The sequence below is a fragment of the Castanea sativa genome, chromosome 2 (genome assembly GCF_040712315.1).
Source record: "Castanea sativa cultivar Marrone di Chiusa Pesio chromosome 2, ASM4071231v1".
NCBI lineage: Eukaryota > Viridiplantae > Streptophyta > Magnoliopsida > Fagales > Fagaceae > Castanea > Castanea sativa.
The window spans coordinates 29,978,398-29,989,593 of NC_134014.1; the positions used below are offsets into that span (position 1 = coordinate 29,978,398).

The 11,196-nt window shown below is 33.5% G+C and overlaps 1 protein-coding gene across 1 annotated transcript; it reads left to right on the top strand.

Annotated features, from left to right (window-relative positions):
- Positions 1-1,654: 1,654 nt before the first annotated feature.
- Positions 1,655-9,894, top strand: LOC142625886 (mechanosensitive ion channel protein 1, mitochondrial). Its single transcript, XM_075799630.1, has 7 exons — positions 1,655-1,821; positions 2,030-2,889; positions 2,996-3,273; positions 3,896-3,996; positions 4,667-4,774; positions 6,061-6,282; positions 9,409-9,894. Exons 2-7 carry the CDS (start codon positions 2,117-2,119, stop codon positions 9,520-9,522), a joined length of 1,596 nt encoding a protein of 531 aa, XP_075655745.1. The 5' UTR covers positions 1,655-1,821; positions 2,030-2,116; the 3' UTR covers positions 9,523-9,894.
- Positions 9,895-11,196: the final 1,302 nt, after the last annotated feature.

Here is an 11,196-nt window from a genome sequence, read left to right on the forward strand (position 1 = left end):
TGAGTCTAGTTTAATTGGGACCCTCAATCGTTGAAGGGCTTCCACTCGGTTCATGTGGGCTCAACCTGGTGTAACTGTAAGTAGTCCAGAAGAATTTTTTTTCAATTAACTTTAAATATTAAATAATTTTGTTAGCTGTCATGTTTTAAAACAATCTGAAAAACTAGCATCTCGAGTGTCTAAAACTCGATTTCCAAGATAAAACTCGAGTTTATAAGTCTCGATTTGTAAGCTGTGGTGGGTGACGTGGAAAAAATATCCACGTGGAACTCGAGTTTTTAAAACTCGAGTTCCACCATTTTATTTTCCCTTCTTCTTCTTCTTCACGTCTGTTCCTTCTTCATCGTCGCATCGTTCACCCAGTCACGTCTGTTCGTCCACCCAGTCGCTAAAAATCAGATCGTCCACCAACGTTCTTCTTCAACCAGATTGCCCACCCAGCACCAGATCGTCTTCTTCGGCGGTGTGTCTTCAGGTTTATTCTTCTTCAAGTCCGACAAAAATCGAGTTTCAAAGACTCGGTTTTGCTTTTTAGAACTCGAGTCTTATAGACTCGAGATCTATGTGGCTAAATTCCTCCACGGCAGCAGTAGAACTCGAGTTTGAAAGCCTCGATTTTCATCATCGATCTCGAGTTTTAAAAACTCAAGAAAACTCAAAATGCTAGTTTCCAGTTTCCTTCCCGACGTATGTTAACTTATCATATATTTTGCCCTCACACTGCTACCCTGAAAATATCCCCTAGTCTAGAAAGACTAATAAGGTTGCATAGCATTTGAGTGCGCTGCTAGGAGGCTCGAAAGGTTGTCATACACATCCTAGTAGTAGCAGTATCTTACTAATAAAAATACTCGCATGAAGTGATGATTGAGCTCTAAAGCTATTATTGTAATGCTATGTATATAACATTTTTTTAATTATTTTTACAATAAATTTTAGATGGTAAATTGTTATTAATGAATAAAAGAGTTAGATCTTATATATATATATATATATATATAAAAAAAAAAAAAAAAGAGTTTGAGTATTTATATTAGCTTGTGCAATTTTTTTGTTTATTTTAGCATAATTTTTTTTCTTCTTATTTTACATACTTTTACTTTTCAAAACATGCACATCAAATTATTTATTTTACTCATTATATTTCATTAAAAATTAATTTTTCTTTATTTTTTTAATTGTTTCTCTTTTTTCACACATAACAACCATTATCTACTCTATTTCTTCATCATCGGAATACATAAAAAATAGTAAAAATATTAAATGTAAAATGAATAGTGACATTATAAATTTACATGATTTTTGTAAGTAGTTTTGCACAACTTTACATTAATTAATGTGGGTGAATTTTTAGTTTTTGGAGAAAGTTTTAACTTATAACGTTAGCTTCTGAACTAACTGGAACTCATGATTTTTTGTTTTGTTTTGAGAAACTATGATTTTTAAGCTTGATTGGCTACATTTTGTTACCTTTTCTATTATACAAGCGTTAATACGAGTGCTGTATTGTTGGTGCTGAACCTAAAATTTTGTGGGAAAATATTGTAAAAACTCTTATTAAAGAAAAAAGTGAAAATATTTAAAAACTCTTATAGAAAGGAAAAAAAAAATAATAATAATAATAATAATCTTGGCTTGTTTGTTACTAAAGGAAAAAAGAAGAGAAAAGAGCTTCATGGAATGTCTGAAACCGAAATAGTCTCTCTATGTGACTTGTACATTCCTATCCTTGATATGGATAGTGACAGTAATAGTGATAGTCCTACTACTCCTACCACTCTGTATCTCTCGGTCTGGGTTTCGGCTACGGGTTTAATCAAGGTGAGTCAATATATATGTAAATGTGTATTGCCGTATTAGAGAGACTTTTGAATCTTTTTCATTCATTTTCCCATCACCCAAACTAGGGTTTAGGGTTTATCTAGCTTAGATGCGATTTTATTGTTGTAATTGGTTCTTTGAATTTCTGATAGCTGAAAATAGTTTTGCTGAATTTCGTTTTGCACACTGTATTATTCGCTCACCACAGGTTTGAGATTCCTCTTGTTAGAACTTCCGTATATTTCGTTTTCCGCACAATGTCAATGTCTTTGTAAACTCCTCTCAAGTAGTAACAATGGCTGGAGTAAGGGTTACCCTTTTGAGATTGCTGCATAATTCGGCCAATCCCTTTTCAAAAATGCAATCTTTTCGATCATACAACTACTCCGACATGAGAATTTCTTCATCATTGCAAGCTTTTGTGAAAGAATCACAGTCCCCTGAAACTTTGACAAATACCCATTTTAAAACACTGGCTTCTCAGTCTCTTCTTTATACCCAATGTTACAAGACCAAACCCATTACTGCACTTTCACCTACCTTGTCGAATTTGCACCTCCTACATAATAGCCCTCTTATTTTGATCAGCCCCTTTTCAAATTATCGGTCATATTCATGGTCTTCTGGTGGCAAAGCTGATAACTCTGGAGTTCCCACTGCTTCTGGTGCAAGTGGAGTGGATGGTAGTGATAATGATGTTTTTGGAAGTGATTTTGTTGATAAGGTTAAAGATGCTTGGCAGACTGTAGTTGATGCGGGAACTTATACTGCACAAAAGGCTAAAGAAGCTTCTGATGAACTGATCCCCTATACTCATCAGTTACTTGATTCACATCCCTATCTGAAAGATGTAATTATACCATTTGGTGGTACTTTTGCTGGTACTATATTGGCTTGGTCAGTTATGCCTAGGCTTTTCAGGAGATTTCACAAGTATGCTACGCAAAGTCCTGCTGCTTCACCATCTGGAAGCGTCTCTTGGGAGCAAGTTCCATATGAAAGAACTATTTGGGGTGCTTTGGAGGATCCAGTGCGATATCTAATTACCTTCATGGCATTTTCACAAATGTTAGTGGTTCCAGGTTCAAGATGTGTCTTTTAATCGTATTTTCATTTGCATTTTGTATCATGTTTTTTTATTTTGTAGCACAATCATGATGACTATGATTTTCAGGGTTGTAATGGTCGCACCAACCACTATGGCATCACAGTACCTTGGACAGGCATGGAGGGGTGCAGTTATTCTTTCATTCATATGGTTTTTGCATCGATGGAAGTCGAATGTGTTTACTCGTATGTTGGCAGCTCAGAGTGCAGTGGGTATTGATAGGGACAAGTTGCTGGCTTTTGACAACCTTTCATCTGTTGGTCTATTTGTCATTGGTATAATGGCTTTAGCTGAGGCTTGTGGGGTTGCTGTGCAATCTGTTCTGACTGTTGGTGGCATAGGAGGTGAGTGTTAGCTGTCTATATGCTATGTTCTTTGTTTCCAATTCATATAATTTGGAGGATCTTATAGTAAATATAGTAAATCAGCATAAAATAAACTTAAGTTTTGGTTACTATAACCTCTCTCTCTCTCTCTCTCTCTCTCTCTCTCTCTCTATTTAGTTATAAGTACTATAGTCTATAACCTTTATGTCTCTTATACTTGATCAACTGTTGTTTTGGAATTGCTACAGCTTGCGAATATGCACATTATAATCTTCTGGTTTTCAGACAATATTTTGAAGTGACACGTGTCCAGAGGGTTTGGAACCCTTGACCTTAAAACCTCCGCCCTATTCTTTAAGGGAGGAGGTGCCATTTGAGCTGGAACTCATTGGCATTTGGCAACTCTATTTCTTTCTATGTCTCTGATGTGTCACAGGAATTACTGCATTGTAATTGGCTTGCTTACCTGTTGGATGTGCCTCTTCTCTTATGTGTCTCTCTGTTGCGAAATTTGGCAGTTAATAATTGACGATTCATTAAATTTGGAAAAGAAAACCATTTTTTGGAATGGTAGTAGTTCTTGTTCTTGAGTCTTTGCAAGTGTTGCTTTAAATATTTAATACCTTATGCAATTATGCAGGAGTTGCTACTGCTTTTGCTGCCAGAGATATCCTTGGGAATGTACTCAGTGGGTTAGCTTTGCAGTTTTCAAAGCCATTTTCACTTGGAGATAAAATAAAAGTATTCTCTTGAATTCTTCTTTAGTGCACATAGAATTCATTGATCTCATTCAATTTCTTTCAGAAGGCAAAACTGTTTTCTCAAGCATACCCTTTCTATCATTTTATTAAGAAAACATGCACTGACTCCAATTGAACTTTCTTAATTTGCAGAACCGACTCAAACATAGATTTAAATCTAGTTATCCATTTAAATGCTCTGTCTCTGCTTAAAAACATAAGTTTCCTGGATGTCCTGATTCAAAATTTCAAAACTTGATACCTGAATTTATTTAGAGATTTTTGTTTGGTGAATGCTTTCCAACTCTGTTTTTGATGCATCAGAGTATAAGAGAGAATAGTTTGAAAATTATTACTAAATGGCTCATCACAAGATAAATGAGGATATATAGTTTTTGCCTGGTCACAGTTCAACCCATGATTTTAATTATTCATTTGGTCATCACATCTTTCACAGAATGCAAATGTGTAATATTTCAGCAATCTGTATAATTTTTTTTGGTCATTTGTCTGCGGAGTGGAAGAGAATCTATATTTTTGGAACATTTGTTATAACAACCTTGGGCAAGTCTGTATATATTTGAGTGATAAATCTAATTTTATCTTTTCACTTATTTGATACATACATTTTCCTTCTCATTTGGAGTTGTTGACAAATTTACTTTTTGCAGGCTGGTAATGTAGAAGGTCAAGTGGTGGACATGGGACTCACTACCACATCACTATTAAATGCTGAAAAGTTTCCAGTCATAGTTCCAAATTCTCTTTTTTCCAGTCAGGTGGGTGCTTTTTCTTGTTTTCCTTCTTTCTTCTTTCTCTGCAACTTGTCAAGTGCATTATCATTACACCACACTTATGCATGGACAGACATCATACTGAAAGCTATAAATCGTGATGATCTTAGGCATTGTTGAATCATATAATTGGTCCATATACTGATCAATGCCTTCTAGTGCTAATGGATCCATGATTTGGACCTGACACTTAAATTGAGAGACTTCAAGTTCCCTCATATTAACCAAGTTTAGTCCATTTCTACTTGTATTTTTGATGCATGGTACACTATTCTTTTGAGCATTTATCCTTTCAACTGGTGGGTATTCTCCGGGAAGATGGACCTTGAATGCCTGCTAGAATTTGATACACAATCTAGCTTGCGATCAATTGACCAATTTGCAAATTACTTTGCCATTACTGTTGGAAGTAGTTCCTCTGGTGCTTTTTTTTTTCCTGAGTTAAAAGATCATGAATTCTATCAGTATTATTTTCTGGAAATGACTTTCCTAAGTCACTATATCGTTATGATGACTGCTGTTCTTAAAGAAGGTTCCTTAGATAGGGAATCACCTATTGTTAAAAAATTTATAAAACAACCCCTGCAAAGTATTAACATTTAAAAGAAGTTATCAACGCTGATACAGTTGGTGATTGCAAGAGTATAAAAAAGGAGATCTATTGATTTGGTAATATCTTATATAGCATCATGTGGTTATGTTACTTGCTTGGCCAGATTCTTTGCCACTCATGGGTTCTGCCACAGATATGCCAATAAATTGTTGTCCTATGTTTATTAATTATCTGGATAGCGCTCTTTTGCGAACATTCTTTTTGCAATACTTCATTATGGCTAAATTCTCCCGATGATCATTATGATATGCGTACAATTATTTGGGTATCTTGTCTATAAATATTTGATGGTTCATTTTCAATCTAAATTGCATTTGTTCCTGAATCATGTGCATGCACTCAATCTTAGATGTTTTGTACATAATAGTGATATACTCGTTACGTGAAAAAAAAGGTGATGTACCCTCTCTCTCTCTCTCTCTCTCTCTCTCTCTCTCTCTCTCACACACACACACACATGCACACACACACGCACACAAACAAACACAACACATAAAGACAAGCCCTTGCACGGATGCTCATACATGCCTATCAAATGGCTGTTAGCTGTTATTTATTATATTGTTTAGACTGTTCTTATTGATCTGCTCCAGTATATCATCTTTGACCATAACTTTTGGCTGTGAGAATGTTAGTATCTGTCTTGTAAAATTTGTAGGTGATTGTGAACAAGTCACGTGCCCAATGGCGTGCCATGGTCACCAAGATCCCCTTGAAAGTTGATGATTTGGACAAGATTCCCCTTATAACAAATGATGTAAAGAGTATGCTAAGATCGAACTCGAAAGTTTTCCTGGGGATGGAAGCCCCTTATTGTTTCCTCTCTCGAATTGAAAGTTCTTTCGCTGAATTAACCCTTGGATGCAATCTCAAACATATGGTAAATTTTTACACCCTCACCATTTCACTTTGTTGGCAAATGAATTATGGTACTAGAAAGCCTTTGTTTGTCCCTTTTAATGATGAAAATTACTTTTAACGCATGTCTCAAGTTCCACATAACTTGATGAATTAGAAATCAAACAACATACAAGCAAAAGAAAAAGGAAAACAGTTTGAATCTTTCTTTCAGATTAGATATGACGTAGGCTTTTCAGATAAAACCATAATGTTCTCACTCTATTAATTTTGTTCTGCTTCAGTATCTGGCTAGGAGTTTTTCATACCACATTTATGTTACACATTAGAATGCATGGCTAAATCAGGTTGTTTCTAACTAATTGTCGCATTTGAAGTTGTTGTGTTAGCATGAGTAACTAAGCTTGATTTATGTTCAGATAGCTGTTGTCAAATTCCAAATCATGCAACATATATATCAATTCAGCCTTTGGTTTATTTTGTCTGATGAATATGGAAATAGAAATGTTTCATCTTGGATTATTTGGCACTTTGGTTCTTTGAATTAAATGAACTGTATATTTTACTCTTAATCTTTCAGATATTCATTTATTGAAAAACTGCAAATTTTGTTCAATTTTTTAGGGGGCCTTTTTGGCTAGGCACAAATTTTAAATAATGTATTTGGGAAATAAGGAAATGACAATGAACTCCAAACTTTTGAATAAAGTGACTGTTCCCTCGCTAACTTTTGTGATAAACGTAATAGATATGATGAATTTTGATGCCAGAGCAAAAATGGTGAAATTGGCAACTAAGTTCCTTGAATTCATTGATGATTTTGATGCCTAGAAGTTAATAATAAGTTGGCCTTTGTGGTATTTATATTTCAATCTAAATTTTGCTTGAAAATTTTTATTTGACTTTGGAGTATGTGGAATGCATCTTGTATTTTTTTTAATTTTATCAGTAAGTTAAGAGCTTTATTAACAGAACAAGAAGTTAGAAAGGCCAAGCACTAAGTACACAGGGAGTTTACTAAGGACACACAAGAAAAAGAAAACAAAAGAAACTGGTAGCACAATAACTTAGACCGTATATAATCTGCAGATTTGCATCTAGTATTAATATTGTTTAGTAAATTGTGTCTTGGATTGTCTTAGACTACATGGTAAGTTGTCTTGGAAACTATCTAGTATTTATAATGTGTCTTTGACTTTCAATCTTTGTATTCTTTTTATACATATCACTTATCAAAAGGTATTTTCTTATAAAATATCAATGAAAATATGAGTAAGGTAGACTATCTCTTACAAAAAAAAACTTTGACTATTCCTAGGATTATTCCCTTGTTCTGCCTTTTTAGGGTTTATCGTCTGTTTTACAGAAAAACTATCAACGTTGCAGCCTTATTAGGACTGAATGAGTAGGTAGTAGAGCATTAATCGATCCATAGATTTAGGTTGAAAGATATTAAACTTCAACTTTAAGTTTATATCTCTAAGACTTGATGAAGTAGATGTTTGTATGGGAGTTTCTAAAAAGAATCTCTTTATTTCTAGGGCTTTCTAAGAAGAGTAAGAAGTGAAAAGAATTAAAATCCTATTGTTCAAGTTTCTGACAAAAAGGTATTTTCAAATTTTTTTTTTTCCATCTCTTGACTTAGAGATTGATTGGGATTCACCTCCTATCTATGACAAGGAGATTCTAGATGATCTTATGTCTCAATCTTTTATAGTCTATAAAAACGTTTCAATTGTTCAAGAATCTCTAGAGCTAAAAGGGTAAACTGGCAATTGCGTTCCTTGAATACATTGGGGAATTTTTGTTTGTTTTTTTTTTTTTCTTTGAGAATGAATACATTGAGGATTTTGATACCTAGAAATCAATGATAAGTTGGCCTCTGTGGTATTAGTGTTGCTATTTTAAGTTTTGATTTGAAAATTGTGTTTGACTATCTAGTTAGTGAAGTATGTGAGAATGTGTCTAGTATACATATTATTTATTAAGTTGTGTCTTGGAGTGTCTTAGACTACTTCGTGTGCAGTCTGGAAACTATTTTCTGTTAATAGTGTGTTCTCGATTGGTCAATCTTTGTAATCCCGTATAAATATTAATGATAATATTGAAAATATGAGGAAGATAGACCATACTAGTGATAGACTATCTTTTACAGAAAACTTTACTGGAAAATTACATTTTAAACTATACAGTCTAGGGCTTGTAACAAATTAAACCTTATAATTTCAAAAGTAACAAATTAAACCCTTATGTTTCACAAAGTAACAAATTAAACCCAAAGTTTAAAAAAACCCGCCAGGGTGCAGCCTAGTGGTTAAAGGCTTAGAATGAATTGTAGACCCAAACATTATGGGTTTGATCCCTACTAGGACTTTCCTAGATTACCTGGTGCATGGTTTTGGCAAGTAGGGTCATGTATTCGTGGTTTACTCCCCAAGGATGGGACCAAAGAGCTTTGCCTTAGTAAGGTTCCACGTCATCAAAAAAAAAAAAAGTTTTAAAAGTTAACAAATTAAAACTTACCCATTTAAGCGAAATCTCATTGTGTTTGGAATTGAATATGGATTGAGGGTTTAATTTGTTACTATTGAAAATTTTGGGTTTAATTTTTAATTTTTGGAAGCTCAGGGTTTAATTTGTTACTTTTGAAAATGTACAGTTTAATTTGTCACTCTTAAAAACTATTGGGTTCCCTAAACTATAGGAATTAAAATATGATTTACCCAAACTTTAATTATTTCTGGGCTTACTCAATTTTTAACCTTATGGGTTCTATCAAAGAAATATTAGTTTGCCTTTTAGTTATCTATTTTTCCAAAAACTAGGTCAACTGAGCTGCTTAATTGGGTTACTCAAAAAAAAAAAACAATTGCTTAATCAGGCAATTTAAGGTCAAAGTAAGTATTTAATCATGTTTGTTATACTAATCAAGAATTCTGTAAAACTTTGAGGGTCACTATCGTTTCCTTACACCTCCTGGAGGTTGGTGCAATTTTCCTTATGTTTGTTGTATAATCATCTGGCCTTGAATATTTGATTACTGTACCTAATGTTTGGATCATCTCCCTTCCTAAGAATTTTACTGTGTTTTGGTATTTGTTTATTTATGAATTTTGCTTACTTACTAATAAAAAATGTTTGTGTATAGAGCAAAGATGAATTGCACTCTACGGAACAGGATCTTCTTCTGCAGTCTGTCCAGATAATTAAGAAGCATGGTGCTAGACTGGGTAGCACCTGGCAGGATACGACCGATCAGTGATATGGCAAATTAAAAAAAAAAAAAAAAAAGGAATCTTTTATGCAGGTATTGGATTGTTATTTCTCTATCTGCTAACTTTACTCGGCAATGTGAATATTTACAGAAATGAATCGTGCAGTTTAAGATATGAAAAAATGAGTTGTGATGCAATGTCTGGTTTTCTCTCCTTTTTTGGGTCTAGATGTAATGCTTCATATCATGATTTTATGCTTTTGTGTAAAAAAAGAGAGCTGTTCATTTAAAAAATGAAATGTGTAACTGGATTATATTCTTGTAAAGACATGATGCTCGCACTTTCTATGGTGTGATGCTTGCTCAAAGTCGACAAAATTGGAAGTTCAATTTATTTATTTTTTCATCATTTGTTTTAAATTTGAGTGTTCCCCATCCCTTCCCAATAACAATTGGTAACAAGTTGTTTCTTATAATGGTAGATCACCATTTAGATACATACTGATACAGTCAATAGAATCATTTTTACAATGTATTTTTCCTTCTTTCTTCTTCTTCCTTCTTTTTTATTTTATTTTTTATTTTCCCAATCTTTTAACAATATATCTTTTGGGACTAAGGCATGGTGGTTGTTGTTGTTGTTGTTGTTGTAATATTTTCAATACCATCTTTACTCTTGTGATTTTGAAAATCTAAGTACAGAAAATAGCATTGCAGTTTTAAAAAAAAATAGCATTGCAGGTCTCATGTTCTTGGGTTATTTTGACCACTCAATGAGGCCTGCAATTTTCAATTATCCAATTGGTCATTGATCAATAAAATATTTATTGAAAGATTGAATATGAAAATTCCATATTCAGAAAGGAAAGCTCTCAGTTTGTGACTGCTCCATTGGTTATGATTTTTCATCTAATGTTTCTCAAAAAACCATTTTTTTATAGATATGTCTATGTCCACAAAAAAAAAAAGAAGAAGAAAACTCTCCTCAATTCTCTTAAGTGTTCACTCCCTGATTCCCATCCTTCTACCTAAAAGTGTTCCATTCAAAGGTTGGCTAACAATGGTAATCATGGTTGTTAGGAGCTTGAGCTGGATCATACTATCATAGGATCATACAAAATTGCGATCCTACGCCTAACTTACACGATTCAATTACAGATACAATAATTGGGCCTTTTCTTGTTATTAGTCCTTTATTGTGAACTCATGCAAAATGAAAAGGATTTGCTAAAGGATGTGAAGCTTTTAAGTAAACCCCATTTCCTTCCATTCCCAATGGCTATTTTTGCTAAAGGTGTAAAGCTGGAGCTCTAAAAATCCTCATTCGTCAAGAATTGTTGCTACAACAACACTGTTAATCCGTTACCGTGCTATCATCTAAGTATTATATAGCTTTTTTTTAAATATATATATATATATATATATATATATATATATATATATATATATATATATTAATGGTGAAAATATAGATCAAAATGAGCTTTGTTTGATGCCAATTTACCGTTCGTTTTAAATGCCCAGGGGCAATGTTTTCAAATATCTATTGTTAACAGGTATACAGATTATATTATAAAAAAGAAAAAATCAATCAAGCAGACACGCTTTAGTTGTTTTCCAAGCTATTTTGTTATTAGGGGTTTGTCTTTGCCACGAGTACAAATGAAAACTTGATCAAATTTAGCTTAGATAACTTAGAACTTAGAGAGAGTAGAGTATACA

What these genes read in the sequence shown, in the direction of transcription:
- LOC142625886 (XM_075799630.1), top strand. Translation starts at nt 2,117, where the DNA reads ATGGCTGGAGTAAGGGTTACCCTTTTGAGATTGCTGCATAATTCGGCC. An exon ending in CACTTGGAGATAAAATAAAA is followed by an intron (nt 3,997 to 4,666) that starts GTATTCTCTTGA and finishes TACTTTTTGCAG; the next exon opens with GCTGGTAATGTAGAAGGTCA. An exon ending in ATTCTCTTTTTTCCAGTCAG is followed by an intron (nt 4,775 to 6,060) that starts GTGGGTGCTTTT and finishes TAAAATTTGTAG; the next exon opens with GTGATTGTGAACAAGTCACG.